At 41.4% G+C, this 25,235-nt stretch overlaps 5 protein-coding genes across 6 annotated transcripts; 2 read left to right on the plus strand and 3 right to left on the minus strand.

Moving 5' to 3' along the window:
- Positions 1-308: 308 nt before the first annotated feature.
- On the minus strand, positions 309-3,123 carry LOC109479177 (enolase-phosphatase E1-like). Its single transcript, XM_019781068.1, has 6 exons — positions 2,759-3,123; positions 2,362-2,463; positions 2,032-2,228; positions 1,675-1,807; positions 1,184-1,307; positions 309-985 (listed from the first exon to the last, which is right to left on the minus strand). Exons 1-6 carry the CDS (start codon positions 2,927-2,929, stop codon positions 813-815), a joined length of 900 nt encoding a protein of 299 aa, XP_019636627.1. The 5' UTR covers positions 2,930-3,123; the 3' UTR covers positions 309-812.
- Positions 3,124-3,802: 679 nt separating this feature from the next.
- Positions 3,803-8,531, minus strand: LOC109479153 (guanylate-binding protein 1-like). Its single transcript, XM_019781037.1, has 11 exons — positions 7,912-8,531; positions 7,604-7,776; positions 7,115-7,280; positions 6,742-6,985; positions 6,374-6,583; positions 5,989-6,144; positions 5,725-5,864; positions 5,451-5,582; positions 5,055-5,245; positions 4,622-4,833; positions 3,803-4,394 (listed from the first exon to the last, which is right to left on the minus strand). The coding sequence occupies exons 1-11, from the start codon at positions 8,254-8,256 to the stop codon at positions 4,177-4,179; spliced, it is 2,187 nt and encodes a 728-aa protein (XP_019636596.1). The 5' UTR covers positions 8,257-8,531; the 3' UTR covers positions 3,803-4,176.
- A 196-nt stretch (positions 8,532-8,727) lies between these two features.
- LOC109479154 (guanylate-binding protein 1-like) lies at positions 8,728-16,437 on the plus strand. Of its 2 annotated transcripts, none has more exons than XM_019781038.1 (14): positions 8,728-9,599; positions 10,259-10,389; positions 10,789-10,909; positions 11,159-11,330; positions 11,557-11,815; positions 11,989-12,143; positions 12,318-12,379; positions 12,519-12,676; positions 12,962-13,130; positions 13,313-13,499; positions 13,767-13,925; positions 14,123-14,218; positions 14,513-14,633; positions 14,938-16,437. In XM_019781038.1, exons 1-14 carry the CDS (start codon positions 9,322-9,324, stop codon positions 14,979-14,981), a joined length of 2,112 nt encoding a protein of 703 aa, XP_019636597.1. In that variant the 5' UTR covers positions 8,728-9,321; the 3' UTR covers positions 14,982-16,437. The 2 variants fall into 2 exon arrangements, with proteins under 2 accessions (XP_019636597.1, XP_019636598.1); XM_019781039.1 differs by having other exon boundaries at positions 15,229-16,437.
- On the minus strand, positions 15,966-18,977 carry LOC109479185 (enhancer of rudimentary homolog). The gene is made up of 4 exons (XM_019781077.1): positions 18,857-18,977; positions 17,739-17,826; positions 17,426-17,546; positions 15,966-17,037 (listed from the first exon to the last, which is right to left on the minus strand). Exons 1-4 carry the CDS (start codon positions 18,857-18,859, stop codon positions 16,932-16,934), a joined length of 318 nt encoding a protein of 105 aa, XP_019636636.1. The 5' UTR covers positions 18,860-18,977; the 3' UTR covers positions 15,966-16,931.
- Positions 18,978-19,138: 161 nt separating this feature from the next.
- Positions 19,139-24,073, plus strand: LOC109479174 (zinc transporter ZIP9-B-like). Its single transcript, XM_019781066.1, has 7 exons — positions 19,139-19,409; positions 19,998-20,103; positions 20,294-20,503; positions 20,640-20,717; positions 21,155-21,240; positions 21,524-21,658; positions 22,063-24,073. The coding sequence occupies exons 1-7, from the start codon at positions 19,302-19,304 to the stop codon at positions 22,303-22,305; spliced, it is 966 nt and encodes a 321-aa protein (XP_019636625.1). The 5' UTR covers positions 19,139-19,301; the 3' UTR covers positions 22,306-24,073.
- The last annotated feature ends 1,162 nt before the right edge of the window (positions 24,074-25,235 follow it).

Consider the following 25,235-nt stretch of genomic DNA (forward strand, 5'->3'; position numbering starts at 1 on the left):
TTCTGCCTTCCGTACAAACAACCCCCAATTGATTAGAGGATGCAGGTACAGACCATCTTATGTCTGGAAGTACACTTTCATAAACCTTCGCTTTGAGGACAACAATCACAATATGGCAAGTAGTTTGAAAATAAGATACGTGGAATGTATTGAGAGTTGATTAAACATTCATTGAAGTAACCAAAATGTGGTTCTGCAGTTGGTAGTATAGGGCCAATTGACACCCACTAGTAAATCAGGTCAGAATTATAACTAAAGCATCACACTTTCAAGCATACTAATCATCTCCACAATAATGACAGGAAATGTCAGGAAGGTTGATGGCTTTATTAGAACCGTCTTCCAGTAGCAACTGCCTAGTGTACCACATGGTATTGTAGAATTTAAATAAAGAGAACAATTCCATAATTCCATATTTAAATAAAGAGAACAATTCCATACAAATTAAAAAGTAGATGAAATTGCTGCATTTGCTTTTAAGATGGAAGTTTTTTTTGCAGCTTTGATATGATGCAACATCCAATACATCACAATCTAAGCTTGAATTACCTCAAATACTTAACCAGAAAAGCAATGCATGATTTGTCTTATTTAACAAAAATGATGTAGTACACTTAAAGCAGAAAGCAAAGATGGCTAAATCTGAAATTTCAAACCAAGCCTGATTGCTTTCTTATCCTTTATTCACTTTGATATTCAAAACCAATCATATCTTCATACTTAAGTAGAATAGACAGATAACTTTTAAAAGAGCTTGCATATCCAATGTGCATTTGATTACTTTTTGCAAAGAGCTGCTTATGAGTCCAAGGCTATGTTGCAGCTTTCTGTCTGGATCTCTTCTTGCTAGGACTAACATCACTTGCCAGTTCAGAGAAAGACTTGATGACGGGGAAGTCTGCCATGTCCTCCTCTGTGAGAGGTGCGTTTCCAGGTCGTACAGTAAGACAGGTCTTCATCCCAGCCTCACGGGATGGCTTGGCCTCTGTAGGGGAAAAGTTCAAACACCAAGTGACTACAGTCTGTTAGGTCAGGTGCTCTTCCCAGCTAAATGTCATGACAAAGCATTTCTGCCTTTCTACAAAATTCCACAGACAAGTGCTATGGACACACCCTTGATATCTACATTCAACTCTATATAGCAATAATGCACTGCCATAGTAAACATATGACAGATCCTAACCTCTTACAACATCTGTGAGGAAGAGAATGTTGCCAGGATCACAGCCAACAGCTTTGGCTATCCTCCTGTAACTCTCCGTCTCCACCTTCAAACCTGTGGTGGTGTCAAAATGGCCGCTGAACAGCTGCAGGGACAGGGATGGAACAACCTGTCACTATCTTGTCTTGTCAATATTTTATCTCAAAAAGCTTAATACATGGTACATGCAGTATAACAATGGTCATAGTCTAGTATAGGTGTGTACAGAATCCAGTACCACCCTTTATGTACTACTAGTAACACCCAATCAGGTAATCCATTGTACTGACCACTCTTCAAATGGTACTCATGATAGAAATGAGTCATCCTTAGGCAATACAATGAACACCTCAACCTGTAACTGCTGTATTACACATGAACAATATTGACATTTGTTGTTGAGTTGCAAGTGGAGTTAACTGTATTTCAGTTGTGGAACATTGCTGTTCAGCAGTGACTTATTTTTGTTGTACCTCCAGCAGGTCTCCCTCTGTGGAGAAACCAAACAGCAGTTTCTGTGCCTCCACACTGCCTGAGGAGTAGATGTAGACCTGCCGTCCTGTCTCCAACCACTGTCTGATGGCAGGGACCACATCTGGGTATACCCTAGGAAAATTCAAAGGAGCTTTGATGCCATGCATCTATCAGAAACCACATACTACATTATGGGCAAACCTGCCAGACACTCAACAATTTGCTATCTGCAATTTTCTGAATTTTTCCCATACAAGTGTGACTAGTCAATAGTTAAGACCCAGACTTTGTAGAAGACATAAAGACAAAGCAGGACAATACCGAAATTCATACCAACAAAAGTTTAGTCTACGTACTCTCCCTTGATCTTGCCTGTTTGATAGGCAGCCCTCCACATGTGACCTTGTAACTGCTTCAGTGCTGTGACCTTCCTATCAGCGTCCATGTTCCACAGCACATTGTCCACAACAGCACTGAGCACCTTTCTCCTGGCCTCATCATCATCGTCTTCTGGAATTAATACTACACCATCCATCTCCTTGTCCTCCTCTGCCTGGTGGTAGATCACAGTGTGGTATGATTTAGAATTTGTACTTGTAAATTGTAAAGTTAGATAAAAGTTTGGCATTAAGGTAAGTTTTAAATACTTAGCAATGAACAGGTAACATATGCACTTAAGCAGTTACCTGTTTCTTCAGAGCAGTGATATCCTGCTGACATTCCTCCTCCTGCCAGTGTTCCTCTAGATGTTGTCTGACATGGGAGCGCACATACGGGAACAGCTCATCCTGTCAGGAAAATGGTTACTTCAAAACAAGTGGCTTGTCAAAATTTTGCAAAATCTCCTTGATCAAATATCATGTAACGTTACTATGAAGTTGCTTCTGATAATTGTTGGTTCATACTCTTAATTTCGTAGTCTATGAAATCTATGGGTTGTGAGGGTTTTACATGCAGAAAAGAAATCGTAATTTTGGTCGAAAACAGAAGAGCAGCCTCAGTGTCAAAACGTGTAACAAGTTTTACTTTCCAAAATAATGCCCCCCTCCCCCTTTACTAGCGATATGGTGCCTTGATACCCACCTTAACAAATGTGATAGGAGTTGTCGTCCCTTCTATGTCCAGCAGCACCACCGACACGCCGTCCAACAGACTAGAGACGTCGTGTGGCCCATCAGCCCGCCGCTTATTACCTTCTTCTGTCTCGGGAGGTTCCTTACGACGCCGTGAGTGTCTTAAGCGGCGATCGGACATTTTGAGGCCTTTCTCAAGAAATCTGAATTGAGTGGGATGGAGCTCGAGAGACAGGCGATAAAGCTGAACTTGTGTTTGTAGTTGGTTCCTCTAGATAAGAGCAAGGACAGTGATTTAAAGAGTGACCATTTTCTTCTTCTACACCACCACACACCATGTGAGAGTACATGGGTCAAAGGTCAGCGAGCAACCTAGCCTGGCTCTCCAGCTATCCTCCCAGTTTGTTTAGTTAGTCTCCTTCACAGACTTGTGGGGGGACGGCGTTGGGCGCCCAACTTGTTGGGCGGTGAAAGACTCTCTTCCCAGCAAACTCTCTCGGCGGCAAATCTCCCCTCGCATAACTCGTGTCGCTCACCGAAGAAATTAAAGTGTCGCCCACAATTACAAGTCTGCGAAGGAGGCTAGTTTCTTCCTCTTCACAGCTAAGACCTTGGCTAAGGTCCTCCCATGCCTACGAGCACATTGGGCATCAGGCCTTGAACGTAGTCTTGGCTGTAAGTACTAGTTACGAAGTTTCGTGCATCATTTTCTATTGAAATAATTCACCTGTCAACAGTTTCTCACCTGTCAACAGTTTCTCACCTGTTAACAGCTTGACACCTGTTAACAGTTTGACACCTGTTAACAGTTTGACACCTGTTAACAGTTTGACACCTGTTAACAGTTTGACGCCTGTTAACTATGGTGACTAACGTCATGATCCCGTGGCGATCCCACTTTAACCACTCTTTCACAAATTTTCTTGGTCCGGTTTCTGGTAACGTTATGGGTAATATCCAATTACACTACTTTGGCCTGACGTTTCGCTGTTTTTATCTTATCAGGTAATGTTACACAGTCTGAAATAAAGCCGAGTAAATAAAGAATCTTGAGTAGGGTAAGGCGGAGTATATTTTATTATCAGTACATTCACCAAGAGCATGCGCAAAAGTTCAGCCAAAATACACGACAAATGACGAGTGACAAATCTCACCATTAGGTTTCACTTCTTCCGTCTTTCATGAAATCATTTGAACTCTTTATTTGAATACTAAAATGTCTGGTAGTTGGCAACTATATTGACCCGACAAACACTACAACAAGCAAGACACCTGGAAGTCACGTATAGTAACTGTCAGAACGTTAAAGTGATATACATGTACCGTTACATATACATGCATGAGAAAAAATCTACACTATCTTTTGCTGCAAATGTAAAAGTAAAGACCATGCGTGTTGCTAGCGCTATTACTTCTACATTAACGCGTTTATTTAGTGCTTGGTGCCTTTGGCACGGTACTGGTGCTGGCGGTGCGGCCTGTTGCAGCCTGAGCTGCGCTTGCGCCGACGGCTGCGGCAGCGCCCACCAGAGGAAACTTGGACATGAGGAACAGAGAAGCCCCCTGCTTAAAGATGTCGACCACGGAACCCATGACCTTGTCCAACATTCCCGGAGACTTGGTCTTCTCCGCTTGTCGTTGCACCTCTGTAGAAATCCACACAAAATGTTAGTTACAAGAAGCAACTCGGACAGCACTTTCACAGTACTGAGTACAGTACTGAGGCATGTTGTCACAGTAAAACGAACTTGAAAATTGTTTTAAAGGTCGAAAACGTTCTATGGCTGTGTCCCTGCTGGACAATGTCGTCGCTGAAAACTGATCACGGTGTTACAGCACAGTCAAAGTGGCAAATCTGATATCGACCACGAACCTTGTGCGAGCTTGTCGTTACGTTCCTGTATGGCCTTTGCCATCCCCATCATCGTCTCCATCTGCTGCCGCTGCTGCTGCTGCATGGCCTCCATCTGCTGCTGCACCATGCCATCCTGGCGCTGGGACAGTTCCTCCAGCATCGCCACATTCCGCCGGGCCGTCTCCTCCATCTTCGCCTGCAGGTTCCGCAAGATGGCGTCTCGGCGCTCTCTGGATAAAAGTACATGTATTGAAACAACGAAGCCGTTGAATCTATTTGCTATTTACTTACATATATCTGTGAGACATAATGTTTCTAGTTACATATGATATCAAATGTAAACGTAGTCACTGTTGTCGAACATGACTTCCTCTGCCATGATATTGGACTCGCCTCCGGCCATGCACGCAATTGCTGTAGTCAAACAATGTTGGCTGTGTATTCAACTTACTTTTCTTCCTCTTTCAGATTCTGCACTTCCCGACCAAACTCAGCCATCAGCATCTCCACCTGGTCCTGCTGCTCTTTCATGGACAGCGCCACCTGGCGTTCCACCTGCAGCCTCTCCTCCTGCAGGGTGGCCACCTCAGCCTCCCGCCGCCGCGTCTCCTCCTGTAGCTTGTAATCTTCCTCTTGGAAACCCTGATCAGAATTCATCCATCATCCATGAGTATAGAAATAAAACATTCCCGTAGCATTTCTATAGTCATGGGCTGGTTATACCAACAGACTATGGTCTATGATTAAAAAAAATCTAGGGCGTTTGTAAATGTAAGCATTCCTTTGCTTACATTTTCAAACGTCCTAGTTTTTTTCCATTCAGTATGATTCATTTGAATTTTGATACCTTGATGGTAGAAAATGTTGTCTTCTGTCCCTCCAGGAATTCTGCGAACTGCAGGTAAACCTTGTGCTTGCACGGTCCTCTGGCGTTCTCATCATATGTCGCCTTCAGCTGCGCCAGGTCAGCTTCAAGGGCCTAGAAATTAAAAAAAAATGACGTAACTTTCCAGTCAAACGCCAGTTTTTGAAGTTTGAAGACGCTGAAAAGGACGGCATGATAAATCAGAACTAGCCACCCCCCCCCCGCACACACACACTGTTCATAAACAAATGTATACCTTGATATCATAGTCCTCCGGCGGAGATGCTAGTTTATCGCTGATGGGCTTGTAAAGGTCCTGGATCAGCTGATTACAGAAACTCTCGGAGCTGTTGCGGTTCTCACTCAGAAGGGTGGACAGGATCCCGTGGCTGCCATCTGTATGGAGATACATTTGTACATGTCATTAAAGGATGATTTGGGGGGTACTCATATGATTCATGTTGCATGGGGAGTAGGGAAAGTAATGGGGACTTAAGGTAGCTTGAAAAACGAAATGTACCTTGGGTTCCATTGACGCCAGCTGTCAAATCCACCACGGCTTGTGTCATCTCGGCCACCTCACAAAACGTGTGGAGCCGACCCTTCAGGGTGTCCAGGAGCCCTTCAAACACAGCCTGGTGCAGGGACATCATGGATGGCACACTGCTGGTGGGATCTACGGCAGAAGTTAGTAAGTGTTATCATAGGGAAATAAGATGATGATTTGTAAACTAATCTTTTACTTTGTAAAGTTACAACTTACAGCTTTTGTTAGATAAGGGAACTAATGCACGTTGCTGAAGCTTGATCGAGTTGCAACACAATTTAGGGTCCATGCCATTTTTATGACGAAAGGATCATACCAGCAAAACTGGTGCAAAATTGCAGAAAAAAGTGTCTCCCACCTTCCTCCAGAGGCATGCCGCCAGCCTGTTCTATTCCGTGGCGCATCTCCCGTACATATCTCTCCTGCAGCTCCCGCACGGTGTCCTCCACCAGCGTCATGAGCGCGGCGTCCCAGGCGGTCTGCAGGGTCGGCATGGACCTAGGGTCGTTCAGGGTAGCGACGTAATGCTGAACAAGGGCTGCCAGCTGACGGCCCGTAACTGTCTTTCCTGAAAGACATTGATATGAAACATAAACGATCGAAGATGCAAGTGTGCAACCTAAAGTAAGTGTGGCGTTGATCGGCATTTTTTTTAAAACAAAGTAGGTGCTATCGCCATCAATACGGTAGTGCTGAACCGTTATATTCTTCGCACTGTAACCGTACCTTGTCCGAAGCCTTGCTTGGGCTTGACAGTAGACAAGATGTGCTTCACCAGGTCATCCATGCCTTGGTTGAACTCAGGGTCCAGCCTGTCCTGGTTGGTCTCGATATTCTGCATGACGTGCTTGTCGCTGGACGGAGGTGGGAGCGTGCGGCAGTCCAGGGCCGGGAAGAAGCCGGTGATGGCCCGGCTGACCATGTCGCTAGGTGTGGGTCTGAACTTACCGCTCTCTTTCAGGACCCTCTTCTGTCGGTGCGAGATTTATATCGGATAAACGGTTAGTTTCCTATCTGTTCTACGTTGCTGTCGTTTTCAATTAATAAAAATCCATCGTATTATATTTGGTTTTATTATGATATTTCTACTTTTACTCACGGTCAAGTAGCTCCGAGCATCTATTGGGTTTCCGTCGGCGTCGGTCGGCGTGAGAGTGGAGTCCCGCAGTAACCAGAGGAGGTCGGGGAAATGACGGCTGAACTCCTCGTGGTCCAGCTCGCCGCTTTTCCAAATACGGACGGCCTCTGCTAACTCGGCAAAGCACCTGCAAAAAGATAAATACCGGTATGTGTAGAATTCCGCATATGAGCAAGTCTAACCTTTTATTCAAGCATTTATGATATTTCAACTAGCCGTCTCATTGTTGCTTAATTAATCAATTGACTTTTTGACAAATGACTGTTTAGCGGCCTTACACAAAAGTGTATCTCTTGCATGTATACTTCTTTAATTGTGACTTCAAACTCTGAAGGAGAGAAACTACCAGTCAGTCTAAACAGGAACGTGCATAGCAGACAATCGATATCCTAGTGCCCTGAACTGTGAACCCAGTACTGGCAAAGCAAACACAATGTCACAATGACTTACTGTAGCTTTTCCAACTGGCCCTGTTTTGGTACAGACGTGGTGTTAAACACTAGCAGGGAGCAGGACAGGATGGTCAGTACCAGCAGGGAGGCGTCGTTTTGGGCCTCAGCCTCAACGGCGTCGATACCCTCCGTATCCAGCAACACCACTGTCAGCCCGTCACATGTCAACACCTGTGAATATCAAATTGGGCGAAATAAAAGGCTGTTTTCATAAAATACGTATTATTCAGCTATATTAAAACCTGAATTGTGATGGTGTGACAATCAAACCCTGTATACCTCTATTCCGTTATGAATGAAACTTACCTTGGTGCTCATCCATATTCCGAAAGTCTCTGGCTCGAAGGAGTGTCCTAGTTGGAAGGCGTCTGAGGACCCCAGCATGCGGGACAGCATGTAGGACTTGCCCGAGCGGCAGGGTCCTGTCACTGCCACCACCGCTACCGGGGCGTCAATACCCGCCAGCAGCGACATGGCCTCGGCCACCACCGTCAGGGATGACCGCTCAACCCCCGGCCTGCGCCGAACGGTGTGCGTGCCGAGGTCGTACTCCAGGTTATTGGGCAGGACTAGCGGTACAGACGGTGGGATAGACTGACCCTGGCCGAGGGATTCGACGGAGAAGTTCCGCTGGGTCGCCATGCTTGCCATCTACCACGAGTCGACTGAACGGCTGTGAATGTGAGATCTGCTCCAACGCAGAGGAGAAAGGGGAACTTGACGCGGGGATTTTCCTGACTAACAGTGCGGCATTCCCCTATTGAGTCAAACAGGGGAATTCCCGCACCGAACCTTCTCAGAACAGGGTACCGTTAATCCCCATGCAGCGTGCGGATGAGAATCTCTGAGAGAAGTTTCGCTTTCCTTACAACGCAGATTAATAACCCCAATTGTGACTCACACAAGATGAAAACAAGACCACCGAAACTGGAACTGACGTCACTTTACTGAATTCAACTTTCACTTTCACATTCTGGGGCCATCTGGCAAAAGCAGTTTTATGTGAAACTGTAGGGACTTCTTAGTAATAAGTTCGAAGATTGACTCTACTTTTATATGTTGAACGTGTATGGCTGCAAACTGGGCGCTCATATATAGATTATACAAAATATTGTTTACTAGCCAGTCGCGCACGGATATTCAGTGTGACCCACAGTGTTTGTGACCTTATGACCTCGGCACTGAATGCTGAATTTCTCTGCAAAAGGAGCTCATATTGTTCTACAGGGATCGGTTTTCCGCCGCATTGTTCACAGGTTTGAGGGGAATTTTCATCAGGGACTTTTCAGGATGACTCATTCTATCAACTTAATAACGGGGGTCTATATGTGGTTTTAGAAGTTACGAATTCACGGTTTGTAATACAGCTCAGTCTATCCAGTACAGGGTGACAATGTTTTTCCATGGCGTGCACAAACTTCAGATGACTGCCTGGTGAAACTTTGGCAAAATAAATTATTAAAACGATGCAAGGGCCGATTACTGGGAAACCTCATTGATACCCTTTCTGCTTTCGTTATCGTGTATACTATTGGGCCCTATAGTATTGTCCAATGACAACATTGGAAATCCCCGAACACTTTGCGGATCTGGATAAAAGGGGAACTAAACGCAGAGTTTCGGCAAAACGCCCAGACGAAGAGAAGATCTCCGCCCGGTGGCAGTGAGCAGAGCACACTTTGTATCTCTTTTTGAGTGACCTGGTTCACCGGCGACATGTCGGGGTTACATTCTAAGCACGGGTTCAAAGTCGAGGCACTGCGGCCGAAGGCAGGTGGGACGGCCGTCCAGGGCTCCGCCATCCCGCTGATTCTGCCGAACGATCTGAAGTACAATGCCTCCACCGGCGCAGTCGAGAAGGTGCAGGGCGCCCGACGGGATACGCTGCAAGTTGTTCCCGAGGCCTTGGCCCTGTTGGAGGGGATCGAAGAGCCCGTGAGCACACTGGCAATATGTGGGCCATGTCGGAGCGGTAAAAGTTACGTCCTCTCCAGGTAGTGTTCATGGAATATTGTTTATGTAACTTAAGTAGAACCGATTTCATATTGCCGTGCTTCGAGGACAATACTAGTAAAACCTTAGCTTTGCGTTAGCCTTGCCAGCTATTTTGGTATGCAACACAGTCAGTCACTTCGGCATTCAAGGTTTCGGTCACTCAACATTTTTTTGCCACCGGTAATCTACTTTTGTAGTCTTTCGCCGTCTCCAAAGTCACATACAGCAAGTGACCCGAGTATTAAATGACTCATGATGGCATAAAAGAACAGGCTGGCTGTGAATTGTTAAAAAGAGTTCCACGATCTCATATCGTCAGATGTTTACGACTGACGAATTGTAAATGTTTCTCATTGATTATGCAAATGTGATACAATTGCATGAATTATATCACCTCTTAATATTCTCCACCCAATGAAAGTTGTAAGTTATTCTAGCATTCCCCATAAATTATGCAAATTAGGTCCTGATTTTTATAAGTTATGTTTAATCAAGTTCACCTTTTAAATTAATTTCTGTAATGCAGTAAGTATGAAATTCACGGCAATTAGCACGACTTAAGGATTTTCCCATTAATTATGCAAATTAGGTTTTCATTTACATGATCAATGTGATGTTTTAAGATCACGCTTCTTCAAATCATTCATTGGTGTTATAGGTTACTGGGCACTGCTGATGCCTTTGAGCTGGGCCATCGTATGGACCCCCAAACGTTTGGTATCTGGATGGGCACCAAAGTGCTGCGGGGGAAAGATTTCACCATTGTGCTGCTGGACACAGAAGGCATAGGTGGGTCACCAGGGTTGGCATAGAGGATAACACTTGGAACCATAAACAACCTACCTCAGATGGTAGCCAGTCTAGTTTGTAGCTACTGCACATGAATTAAATATTACTGAAAGTAGGTATGTGGAAAACAATGCAAGGAAATGCATGTAGGAATTGATTGAAATGTCATACTAGTATTCAAAGAGATATTTTTCTGCCTGTTGAATATTAGCCCTTCTGATTACTAGCTTAAAGTATTCCTTTCAATGGAGAGAGGTGCTTACAGTGTCATGTGACAAATTTTGTTAAATCAACACCAGCTTCCAGATTGGTATCCAAGGGTAGTACCATATCCAAACACACACACAAAAAAAATTCTGAAAAACAAATTCTGAGTCACGCAAACCCTCCATACTTCAGATGCAGCTGGAGCCAGTGCTGACCAGGATGCCCGTATCCTGGTGATGACCATCCTGCTGTCCTCCTTACTCATCTACAACTCACTCAATGTGCCGTACAAGGGAGACCTGGAGAAGATGCAGTGAGTACATTGATCATACTCTACAGGTTATAATAATATTGTGACTACAAACTGTCCATCAGTCTCTGCTTCTGTGCAGATTACGCTCTCCATTACAGTATTATCTACTATTGGGAAGAAGTTATGGTCTTAGCAATACTCTTTTTTTTGCTGTAAAATTGTAGCAAATCTACTTTCATTTTCATTGTAAATATCTACTGGTATATTGAATCACTGACAGACATTGTTTTTCATTCAAAATCTCACCAGGTGTTTCATTAAGCTGGCTAAAGGGATCACAGTTAAAAAAGGAGAAAAGACACAGATGTCAGCATTTCGTGAGTTCTTCCCAGACTTCCTGTGGCTGTTGCGAGATGTGTCTCTGATGATCACTAACGAGGATGGTGAAGACATGGATCCCTCGGAGTACTTGAAGACCAGGGTAAGATATAAAATATGCAGTGCACAATTATTGTCACCAGAGAGTGATTGATGGAAGATGAAGGTATGAAAGCATTAAAAGAAGTCAGCTAGAAGTGTTACTATTAAAGGTTTGAAAAAACCTGAAGTCAGATTACACTGATACCTGTATGCGATACCTGTATGAACTGATGCTGATAAGGAGTAAGTTGTTCCACTGTTGTTGATAGCTTACCTTCTGCACTCAGGTCCTTGCACGTAAGGGTGAGGACGACTTTGACGAGTCCACCAGTGACAGAGTAGGACGGGCCATCCTTACATTCTTCTCTTCCGTGGAGTGTGCCACCTTGGAGCGACCCTCTGAGAAGAAGGAGGTAATGAACAACATTGCACAGCACACGGGCAGCCTCAACCCAGAGTTTAACAAGGGTGTGCACGACCTCATTGAGAGGCTGCTGAAGAAGTCACGTGCCAAGAGAGGCTATGACAAGGGCTCAACTGTCAGTGGTGAGTAAGAGAGAGGAATCAATGTCATTACAAGTACATGTAATCAGTTTTGCACAGACAATGTGAATAATGTTCTGCACCTTTACTTACTTGTATTACAAGTGGCAGAACTATGAATTCCCATCAAAGGCAGTTTTGCTGAGCAAGCTTTCCAAATATGCATCTTTTCTCAGGTGTGGCCCTCAGCATCATGACCAAGCAGTACGTACAAGCGGTCAATGACCCCAAGGCCATCCCTGCCCTGGACAACACCTGGAAGAACACCATACAGCTCATGCGGGGCAAGGCCATTGACGAGGTGGTTGTAGAGTATAACCAGCAGATGAAGGTAAGATCTGCACAATGTCATACATTATAAGTATCATTAATTTGAATGTAAAAAGTGCTGTAAGTGCTAAGATTGTGTCAGAGTATGTCACCATCAATCCAGTTCACTCCCCATCAGTATTCTTCTTCATTTATGAAATTTCTCATATCACATACTTTTTACCTTACTCTGTAGGCCCAGGTAGCTGCAGCCACAAATAAGGGACAGATTCCCTTGGAAGATACGGAAAACAAAGGGTATGCTAATAGATTTTACTGATGAAATATTTTTCTAGAAAAACTGAAAGCTTTCAATCAAGTGTATCAACTAAGATATTTCCTATATTGAGGAAATAGCCCTAGATGCCCTGCTTATTCCATTTCTATATATGCATAGGAAACCCCCCAGCCAGCCTTCTCTCATGGACCTCCACAACCAGTTGTTCAAGATCGTCACAGACATGCTGCTGGAGAAGGTCGGCCATCTTGGTATCAGCTCAGGGGAGCTGGGCAATGAGAACAAGATTGTGGTGGACCAAATGCAAAAACGTTTGGGTAGGCATGCTTTGCATTTTGCACAGCCTTGCAAAAATGAAATTGCATCTCTTACAGGTGTTCTGGAATTACTGAATTTGCCAAGAGACATGCAGGTAGTCTTTATAATTATGGCATCATGAAACGGATTGATGTGACAGTTTTAAGCCTTCTGAATTTGTGTTTCACTGTGTTTTTAGTCCACTAAAAGCACAGTGAAACACAAATTCAGAAGGCCTAAAACTGTCTGATATCCTGGTACACGTACTTGATTTACAGCAATTCTTTGTATCTGGTTTACTGCAGTTCAAAGAGAGGAGCGCACACTTGATTATGTGGCAGCCGATGGTACCACCAAGAAGCAGAAGGGATTTGTTGTTACTGGTGGAGAGCTTTTCCACTACATCCAAGAAAACAAAGAACTCTCCAAGGTCTTCTGCCAGAAGCTTTTTGAGCGCTTGTTTGACCCAATTAGGTATTGCAAATTTTTTTGCTCAGACAGTAGGTGAAATTGACATTCTGACATTATGTAATAGAGTGATACTCCAACTGAATACTATTATCACTATATTTAATGATTTCTGTCATGACATTTAAGTTGAAATAACATTGACATTCCAGATTTGATTTTCTAATATACTATAATCTAATTTCTAGGAAGCATGTAGAGTCACCTCCACCAGACTACGACTTCCAGAAGCTGATGGGAGAGCTGACCAATGCACGCCAGCGCTACAGCGAGCAGGCTCGTGGTCCAGAAAAGTGGGTTGTCCTGCAAGAGATGACCAAAAACTTTGAGAAACTCAAGGCAAACTTTGAGAAGATCAAGGGATACCAGAAGAAGGTAATCTTCTCAATACAAGGAATTGCACAATTATAAGGTTTTACATAAGGTTTTACAGTGCCGAAGTTGTAATTTAACTTGCAGGCAAAGATTTTTCAAAGATCTATAATGTGTCTGAGGTTGGAGGGGTGCATACTTTCATTTTTCTTATCCCTGAGTCCCTGACTGTATAATGCTTTGGAACCCTCCAGCAGAGAAGCAATATACATTCCAAAGAACAATGCATATATAACATGCCTGTGTGTGACAATTCTTTCATTCCTCCAGCTGATGCAGGAACAGCAGAAGGCACAGGAGGCAGAGCTCCAGGCCAAGGAGAAGGCCCGAGAGGTGAGGCAGCTGTATGAGCAGCAGCAAGACATGCAGCAGGCCCACCAGGAAACTCTGCAGAAAATGGAGCAGCAGCATAGAGAGCAGATGGAGAAGGTACATGTTACATTAAGATATCAGCTTACCTGAGTAACTGAGTAATATTTGTACTCAACTTTGAATGTTCCAAGAACTGTTCACCAATAATCAGGTGCTGGATATTGGAGTCATTGCTTATGCTTCCAGAAAGTGGTAAAAAGGCTTCATACCATCTCCATTATCACTGCCATTGTGCCATACCTTTTGAACCTCAGGTACAACAGGAGGAGGCAGAGCGACGTCAGCTGGAGGAACAGAAGTACAGAGACCTGCAGAATGCACAGATGGAGCAGTATGCAACCATGGCAAGGGTAAGAAAAAGTAGTAGAGCCACAGTAGAGTAACAGTCTAAGAACAAGGTCAGCTATTTTCAAGCACCTCTCACACATGTAGATGATCCAATTTTCAGCAGCACTATGATCACTTTTGTCTTCTACCAGAATGCATGACTTTTCCAAAGCGAAATGATATTTTGCTGCTTTATCAATGCAGTATACTCAGATTTTGCCCTGGCTATTGTGCGTTTAACACAAACAAATCTATTACCGCAATAGAGACATAACTGTATAGATTAACTGCCATGCCTACTGTAACTTCTCCCCCAGGAGTTCAATGAGAAGTCCTCATCCCAGATGCAGGACCTGATTATGCGGATGCAGGACCAGCAGGCAGACATGAACAGGCAGATGGTGGATTTGATGCAGGCCATCAGGGATGCACCTCCACGTAAGTACACATGTACATGTACTGGTTACATGTTCATAGACATCTTCTCCTGGACAATAACAACTACTAAAACAGCATATACCAATGTTACCCCTTGATGTGAACTGAATGATGGCCTGAGTTATCATTTGCATTATAAATATAATATTTCAGTAGTTTACACCATTCCCTGCTACATAAACATTACATGCAACTTACAAGTACCTAAAAGGAAGGACATATCATAACTTACTTAAGTCAAGTGTAGATCACCTGCAGTACATGTACATGTGTGTAACTGATGGTACATATTTCTTTGTTACAGCTGTGGTGAAGGTGGAACGTGGTGGTCTGTGTAGCATTATGTAATGTCTTCCTGATCCCATGATGTCTTCTACAGGACAACTACATGTAGAACCAAGCACTATGACTATGGGAATGTCACACTTGTATTCATTAATGTCTACTATATACAATGTTGCTCCTATATGCCAATAAATGAACATAATGTCCTAAACATACCAATACTAACAGCAAGACTAGCACATTAGAACTCTGTTCTGTCAATCTAATAGGTTACCAGTGTAGTAACTAATGATGTGTTACTCTGTTACAGCTGTGGTAAATGTGGAGGGAGGTGGTGGGTGCACCATCTTGTAAAAGTGATGTTCCTGCTGTGCTGTCCCAACAATAACGTTACATCTATGGGACGTCTCATGCTGGACAAGTTTTACTTTTGCCAGTATCTGTAGCAATGCTGCAATAGAGAAACAACAGCATTCAGCTACCCATTCATCTTAAATCAAAGATAAGATACAATGCAACTTATAAAAACAGCAATTGTTGTAGCTGGATTAATGTCATTAGTAAAGAAATAAATTCCAAGCTTACTTAGATTACTTACTGGTACTAAACAAAAATGTATATGCTACAGCTTAGTAGGTTTGTTGTTAACCATAACAAACTATGATGGCTTCTTTATAGTTAAATTTGATGTAAGGCCCTTTGGAGTATAATTATGTACCACTTTGCAGTATACCCTTCCCATTTTGTAGACTAATTGAAATATTTCAATTAGTCTACAAAATGCTGCAATGACTGGCTGAATGTGGAAAGAGTCCTCAAGATATGCAGTCATCATTAATAATTACCTGTTTTTGATTGCTGTGATCTTGATATAGTGACAATAAATAAATAAATTGACTGTCTAATGGTTGGCTGCTGATTGTTTGTGACTGATATGTTGTGTAATAGAATACACTGAGAGGTGTCATAAACATTTCTTTCATCATCTACTTTGTATATTTTAATGAACAATATTTCTAAAAAATACTACACGAACTTACTTGCTACACATGTATATGCCTTTGAATGACACTATGAATATAAGGTTACTATGTTAACAAAGGCTGCATTAACAAACACAACAAAATTTCAGCAATACTCCACAACCTTTCCTGCAACAAGTGAATCTGTTCATGACGTGAGCCAGGTGCACAGATTCAGTGTAGCACAGATATGTTAGCATCTTTTGACAACCCGTGATCAACATAAAACTCATTTACGGTATTCAACTGACCCACGTATACATGTTAAAAAGACTTACACATCACATTGTTGATGATGAAACTGAATGGATTTGTCATCAAGTAGAGAGCAACTTATCGCCAATGGTTTCTCTACAATGTACCCTATTTTACACAAAACTTCTGGGGGTTAACACAACCCAAAAGAACTTCCAGGTATTACTTGTATCCGTGTTTAGATACCTAGTATGTCATGGCAAGCTACAACAGGGATTTTTTGACCATGCTTAGAGGTCTTTCCACAGTTTAATGACTTCAGTACTTCAAAATCAGATTGCTTGCCATTGATATAGTTGGAATAATACACTAGTTGACTACATTGATGTTGGAGTATTCTTACTTTATCCCCATGACATACACTACCTCTACACCTATAGATATACACGTAGTACATCAATACCTCTTGCTGTCTCAGGTCTCCCTTGTATAGTTGTAATATTGCTTATCAAGTCTCAACCTGAAAAACAAACTTTACAGGCTGCTTCCTGATCGACTACAAACTCTTTACATCATAAATATTTGGGGGTATAGACAAACTCACAATACCTCTAACAGTTCTAGGGGCTACTGTAAAGACATAACGTAACTGTAAAAGAACCTGAGTAACAAAACTAACTTTCATCTTGGTAATATTGTTTTGTTGTCTTCCTTGGTTTGGTGACAAGCATCACTGTTTCCTTTAGAAATCCAACTTGTATGAAAGATTAAGTGTCCTAGGAAGATGACTTCAATGTCAGTCCATCCTTGCTTGTTCAGCCTGTTTTCTCAGTAAGATGTAGATCTTTTCTTTGATCCAGTCTTTGTCGTGGGGTGCATAGGTGTTTGTAGATTTTTGAAACCTAGAATAAATATAGAAGTTGAAATTTGAAAGCTTCAAATAAATCATCTTTGGCCAGGATGGATGCCTCCTTCCCCAGAAAAATATCATTGTGATGAAGCTGCATTGCACTAGTGCATGTACTTGCTATGCTTCTCCTTATTTTAGGTGAAGCATGGTGTTTTACCTTTATGTGAGGAAAGACAAATTCCTACACTAAAGGTACATGTTTTTTTAAACCACCTGCTATAAATAGTGTCACATCAGACATGGTGGAATGTGTATGCTGCCTAAAGGAAACTCTGATGCAGGTTACAAATAATAAAATTACTAACCCCCATCATTGTAGGAACATATGTTCATAGTTTGAGCTCTTCTGTTATATTGAGAAGGTTACGATCAGTACTTACACAAGACAGCTTAGGTCAGCTAGCTGATCGATGAAGTCAAACAGTTGACTGATGTCATAGGTGATGGAAGGGCTGGTGGGGTTTACCCTCTTCAAGTGTTCCTCAAATATCTTGCACACACCTGGCAGATGCAATGTATCAAAGTCATGAATCATTTATTTGCAAACAGCATTGCAACAAAACACTGCTTATAAGTTATATTACTTTAGAAATACCCAATATGGTGGCATCTTCATAATGGCAGTGATAGGAAGTCAGACTATGATCATGTTGTGATGTAATCAAATGTGTTTTGTCTTGTAATCATACTTACCCTCCATACATTCCGTCACTGTTTCATAGTCTGAGTATGTTCTGGACTCTGGCCTGCCAGTTGGCTGGACCAACAATATGGTATGGGCCTGTAAAAAAGGGATTTGAAGAACTGACTCCAAAGCAATTTCAAATACTATTAATCAACATTTGAGCCAAGCCTCACGATAGCAGGAAATTTGATAAATGTAAGCAACTTAGTTATTTGGAGGGTTCAACATATTGGGTGCAAATGCACCCAAATTAGAACTGTGTGCCTATTTTTTTTACTCTTATAGTCTTAACCTAGCTATTGTGCCCTATAGACATTTAGGGTTACATTATATGATGTTATATTACAATAATAATGTGTGTATATACTACACTGCATATTCTTGACATCTAACATATTTAAAGTTACCGTAGCTATAGAATTTCAGAAGTCTGTGGTGGAGAGTTTTGTATTAAAATTAAGGTTTTGCTGACACTTATGTGCTGCAGTTTCTGCACCCCAACATTTCTGTGCATCTACATTTCTAGGTTAAAGTCCATAGAGCCAATCCCAGGGATCGGCTATAGTGACTTTTTAATTGATACAGTGCACCTATGCTCAAAATGAATTTCGAGCCCTGCATCAAGTTGCGTGTATTTAATAGCTGTACTTGAGACTAATCATATATTCATTTACGTGAGAATCATCATATCTATGCATATTCTACTCGGAAGGCAACAACACAGAATACAGACACAAAATATTTATGACAGAATAGGGAAGAAATGTTGTTAACGTCTATTTTTCCGCTAGACATGGTTCTAATAATTTTATTTGTATAATTGCGTTCAATTTCACAGATGTGAATGGACATTTAAAGCTTTGTGAGTCTAGTACTTTTCATACAAGATCTAGAAAACAGGCGAAGTCAACGGTTTGCGCCAAATAATTACACGTCCACGATCCACCCAACAGCAAATTATAACGCCCACCCGTGGGTACCCACGACAGCAAGTAGAGGGGAGGTAACGTTAGGTGCAAGTTGGTGCACAAACGACTAGAAACCCATGTGGTCCAGCTCGTGCATTCTACACACAGTCTCAAAAGCACAATCATCTACTAGTGTGTCCCAAAAAGATCTTTCTCACCATTCCTACCGATACAGACAGCAAAATGCCTCCTCAAATTACGCAAAACGTTGAGAAAAGATGATCTCCAAAGCGTCGATGAAAAAAAATACGCGTCCTGAGGGCAAAGGTTATGACCCTTGATTTGCTCTGAGTAGTATTCGTTCTTTCTAGCAAATTGCTGACAACTAGTGGCAAAAACACACTGTAGGAAAATATGTCATTTATCTATGATAGTATTTAGAAATTTTAACCACTTTATCAAAACCTTTTTCTTGTTTATTTACTAACCTTTAACCTTTGTCCTAGAATGATGCAGCCTGGGAAACCTGGCTGTCGTAGAGGAGGCGTCAAGATTCGACACAGGGACGAAGTGTCATGATTAAACGAATTATTTTGACTTAGAGAGCTCTAGGGTTTTATTACAACTTTTAAGAAGATCTAGCGACTCCTGTAGTAGCGAGCCATGGACATGTGGATCGGGGATGTTTGGGGGATCACGCTGCTGTCCCTAGCGATGTTAGTGGGTTGTTACGTGGCAGGCTCCATACCACTTGCCATATCGTTGTCTGAGGTGAGATTTAAGTTTATTTCTTGGCAGAAACCGAGCCTTTTTACCGATTCTTTCGCATAAAGCTAATGTTTGCCAGGCAGAGCAATTTTCCTTGAAATGATTTTAGTTTTGCTGTGGTTGCTGTGCGTTTTGATGCAGGGTCAAGACACAAGGGTCATGTTCAAGATCGATTCATCCATCCATATGCTAAATCTTTCCATTTGTAAATCAAGGATTTTTTAATATCCTCCTATATGATTGGAGACAATTTACAAATGTATTGCCAACTGATTGAAAGTTACTGTAGCTTAGTCTAAGCTAGTTGATTAATGATTCCAAAATTTATTTTAAACAAATTAAAGGACCCCATTAGTATGTTGCTAGTACTAGTATTATGAATACCATTTGTACTATGGATACTTTACAATTATTTACAGTAACTTATATTGATCAATGTTGGCATTTGCGTGACTATCCCAGAAGCAGTGATATGCACTTCTATTTCTGAAATGAAGAGATTACCATCTTTGGAAATTCAGATGATTGTGTATTTCCCCCTAGCTACTAGTATTTGAGAAATACAAAGTGCCTTTGATTGATTTGTTACAGCAAAGACTAAAGCTTGTGACTGTGATGGGAGCTGGGCTCCTGGTGGGTACTGCATTAGCTGTCATCATTCCAGAGGGTGTCCATTCACTCTACTCCGTCCAGACTGGTAAATACATCTTGAATATATCCCAAGTGTTTGAATTTTGACTGGGTACTGCTGCGACCAAGATTCTGGAGAAGGCCAATAGTTTACTTTATTTGCCTTAATTGTAGAAGTGATGGCATAACATGCCATTTTTTACATATTATGTTATCAACCAAACTGTTATAACAATGTACTGTGTCTTCTATCATAGAGAAACACCATGCTAGGATGATTGAAAGTGTTGGACCACGTGCTGTTAAAGTTGTTAACACATCAAAGGACTTCCACTTCCACATGCACGAGCACCATGATGAGCATGAAGAGCTTCACCAGTACATCGGTGTGTCCCTGGTGCTGGGCTTTGTCTTCATGTTGCTAGTAGACCAGCTTGGAGGGGCACATGGCCACTCCCATACTACTGGTACGTTGCCTTTACTTTTTCATCACTTGTAGTTGTACTTGTAGTTTCACAGATGAGGAATACACATTTTGCTAAGAAATGTACAGAATGCTTTCCTAGTCTGTAAATACATATTATGACTCCTGATTTTTTTCAGATGTAGAGGGAAGCACACCCACAAAGCAGAATAGGAACAAAATAACAGCCACATTAGGCCTTGTTGTCCATGCTGCAGGTAAGTTTGTACCACTGCTCTTTTTTTAACACCCAGCAGACATGATTGCTGAATGCTATGTTGTCATTCTTAGCCTAGACTTTTGAAGGGTTGTACATCTGTATTTTTGAAAACTTTTCTATAAATTACCAAGTAAAAAATGTTGTGCTAACTGTCTACTTGTTGCTGTTCTTGCATTATGGACAGTTCAGACAGAGGGCTCTGTTGCACTGTGGTGATCACTATGATGTACAAATGTAATTTCAATGATAAACAGAAACCTTAGTAGCATACACACACCATCTTTTGTACAAGTATTATCATACATACAAACAACAAACTACGAGGTAATGAGTGTTCTTATTTTAAGCTATCCTTTGTGATAGTGAAACAGATTTGAAAGGCTACAGATTCAGTGTAACAACAAATGAAACAAACATTTTTTCTGTGTTTTATAGCTGATGGTGTAGCTTTGGGAGCTGCAGCCTCTACAGCCAGGGCTGATGTAGAGTTGATAGTTTTTATTGCAATCATGTTGCACAAGGTGAGTTCTGAAGTTTTGTGCACAATACAAGTATTGCTCATATTTTTATGTATAGTAAAGGGATTTTCTTAACACAATGTTTGGCGTAAAATTGTTGCCACAAATATAACACAATATAGAAAGATGTCCTTCTGTGCTATATTTACATTAACACTCAGAGGACAAAGTAAGGTCAGCTTTTCCTTCAGTTGAGGCAATTCAGTTCAGGCTCATATAGGTTACCAAAGTCAGGTCAGTATGGTAGCCCATTGAGGTGGCATTAATTGTGTCATATCTGTTTCAGGCTCCTGCAGCATTTGGCCTGGTGTCCTTCCTCATGCATGAGGGTTTTGACAGGAACAGAATAAGAAAACACCTGTTAATCTTCTCCTTAGCTGCTCCACTATTGACTATCATCACATACTTTGGACTTAGCCAGGTGAGTCATACCAATGCCTTCTTGACTCTCAAATCATTATGTTGGTGCAGCATGTACCATCATTGGTAAGTTAACATTGATGGTAAATACTACTAGTACTGTACCAGCATCACTGGTACAGTACGGAATACCTATTTATGCAAATTGGATCCTCACAACAGACACAACTGCAACTGAAATTTCAGTTTTCATGTGTATGTTAGAAATATGAGGCAAATGTTGTAAGGCACCATCTATTTTCAATGCGAGGATAGTGATTAAGTTATCATATTAATCAGCATCCAAACCAGCTTATTTCTTACACATGTACATTCTTATTGATGCTATTTGTGAATTGCATAAAGATGATGGATTTTTCATAGTTAATTGATGTGAGATGACGAAAGATATTTTTCTCCCCACAGAGTGGCAAAGAGGCCCTGTCATCAGTGAATGCAACAGGAATCACCATGCTGTTTTCAGCTGGCACATTTCTGTATGTGGCCACAGTACACGTCTTGCCTGAGATACAGAGCATGGGAACACAGGGTGGTGGGGAGGTGGGTAGTGACGGAGGGCACCATCATGGCTTCAGTAAACTGGAACTTGTTGCATTTGTTACAGGTGCTTTGTTCCCTCTTCTCCTCTCAATTGGTCACAAGCACTAATGATACTTAACCTGGTGGGCTGCAACATAAGATTCCAGATACTGTATGTTTTGTTAAAACGATTCCTTATTAAAGTAACATATTTCCAGTTAACTGTATTCCAAATGCTGCATGAATTTTGGGTAACCTCTCAATCAATGTTCTGCTGGTCACTGATGATGTTTTGCTACATTTTACACACAATGGGTTTTATTGGTCCTTTTCAATTCAGTAGTCAGTCATTGATTTTTCATTCTGGTTTGTTTTACATCAATTTCATATAGGACATTTAACTTAATCTAATCACATGTAGCTAACAAATCTAAAATATTCAGAATTTTTCACATTGATTGCTTTGTAGATGCTTCCTGCTTAAGAAAATTTGTTACAATACTTTTCTAACTTGAGAGAAGGGCTGTGCATTACTCTGCCAAGTTAGAAACTTTTTGCTGTGGTCACTTGAGTCAAGGCGGTTTTGCGAGAATGCTTCAGGCTGTTTTTTTCTAATCCAGTGCAGATTTGTGGAGGCCTTGTACATTTGTAGGATGTTCCACTGGTGCTGCTAGGTAAAGTAAAAATGATGAATAGAAAAATATTAAAAAATTTTATTCCTGTTGCATAGATCTGTACATTTTCCACTGAAATGACCAAAGTCAGTTTTCTGCAATGTATAAACTGTATTTACCCAGTAGTGTAAAGAGTTGTAGCATTTTGTACAAGCAGTTCCATCATGACTTCCATCCATACATGACTGTATCACTATGTTGTTAAAGATATTAATGGAGCTTTTCTGGATTGAGAAACTTCACAATAAATTGCCTTAATCACACAACCTGTTATTTATAAATCATATTGTACACTACATGTAATTACACTTGGCCAACAGAACCAGATAGTCAAGCCAGCTCCTCTTGTAGAACCTACTTAAGCTAAGCCCATGAGGGGCCATTAAGTAGATTTGAGTACAGGGCAGACACAAAATCTATTGTCAATTACTACTGTAGGTCTCAGCTTTTGCAGCTTTTGCATCTTGGACATGAGTGGGTCAAATCCATGATTAGTAGATTTGCACTGGTTCAATGGTGCATATGATGTAAGACATGTGCATGCTTGACTTGACTAGACATATCACTTAATATACTACATGCACCATAGATAAAAGCAAGGACATTCCTTGATGAAAGTAATTTATATTGAGGCAGAGATTATGTTGATACATCATTTTTTCTCAAATGAATCTGTCTTTGGGAACCTTATCTGCTTTAAGGACTAACACAAATCAAACCATTCATTTGCATTTGTAATATATATTTATATTTTACTTTAGTCCTGTCAAGGTGTCCAACTGTTCCTTGAAAACTGTCCAACTATGAGTTAAGTGAACTGAAAATGGATTAATTTCAGAGAAGCAGAGATTTTTGATTGATAACATTCATGGAATTTGATGGGAAAAGTGACTTGTCGAGGCAAGGTTACAAAGTGATGCATCCATATATGTTCTCACACTTGCAACAATGTGAAGGTGTCCTACCACACTTGAAAAGAATATATGTATATATGGTAAATATGTACATGTAATTACTATATGATAATCTTGAATGAGTTGTGTCATACTTTTTAAAGTTGGTGAAATGTTAAGGTGTTCGTGCTTTGTTCTCTACCAAGTCAAATGGACTGATTTCTTGTGGAAAAGACTTGGAAGAAAAGAACAGGCAGTGTAAAGTTGGAACACCTTAAGATAGCAATATTCTATGGTGATTTCATCATTAAACCTGTGGAGACAATAAAACAGCAGTGGTATGTGTGTTTATGTTCAGACCTTCAGCAAGGTGAAGTGGTAATGGATAATAGAAGAATATGTTTTGTGTCAAAGGGGCAAGGAATTAGTCATATGTCTATAACATATCTCTAGTACAGAGCATATCTGCATGGTATCTTTGATGCATCTACTGCCATATTGGGGTCCCTATTTGTGCTTCGGTAAGTTGTAGCTACCGGTATGTATTTTGATGCTGTTAATAATAATCAAGTGCTAATGGAACACAAAGATGCTGACATGTAGAGCTCTTAACATGGCAGACAGCATTCTTTGTTTATGACACCTCTTCATTTTTATGAAGCCATAACGGTAATGTTACAGAACAACACATATGGTTTATATGAACTATGATTTCAAGGAAAAATTGTATTAAATTAATCAATTAGTTTGGGGAGCTGCAATGCATAAATTGAAAAAAAAAAGATGATACAAAGTGGTGGCAAAGTTGTAATTTCAGCTTCAGGGGCAGTTTATCTCCTTGGAGATTTATTGATATGCTTGCCCAATTAATATTCAAAGTGCATGCATGCATATTCAATACTTTTTTTTCATTATTTGGTGCAGTGACACCTGCATGGCCACATCCACTTCAAATATTTTGGTCATAGTAGTTATATCCATGTTAAACACCGAAAAACATTTATGTTTAGAGAGCGTCATAATCAGGTAGTTAGAGCAAGGAGCTTATTCGATTTCTATATTTTTGCCCACGCAACACCTGGAACACGGAGATAATCAGGTAGGTTAGATGTCATACCCACCTAACCTTGCGGTTTCCGGTAGCTGGTGAATACATCCGGTTTACACATCATCCACCAGGAGGTATGGCTTGGTCTAGAATATGGTAGGACGGCCACGAAAGACGGCCACGCCGCTATTGGTCAATTTCTCAGCAAGCTCCACGCTGCTATTGGTCGGGGTACCAGCTGCTGCAGTGAGGGATAGCTAGCGGTGGGGAGGGCTGCCGGCGTTTATCCACAGCTTTTAGGGGCAAAAAAACGTCAACCTTTACGGCTATAATCACTCCACTTGGGTGGATAAGCCACAAACAGTCATTTGTGCGGCTCTTAGCTCTGGAAACCTTACAGGTAATGAGTGCGTGAGGGACTTGGGTCTAGATAACGTTACCAGT

The sequence above is a fragment of the Branchiostoma belcheri genome, unplaced genomic scaffold, assembly GCF_001625305.1.
Source record: "Branchiostoma belcheri isolate BF01 breed outbred unplaced genomic scaffold, Haploidv18h27 scaffold47, whole genome shotgun sequence".
NCBI classification, from domain to species: Eukaryota; Metazoa; Chordata; class Leptocardii; order Amphioxiformes; family Branchiostomatidae; genus Branchiostoma; species Branchiostoma belcheri.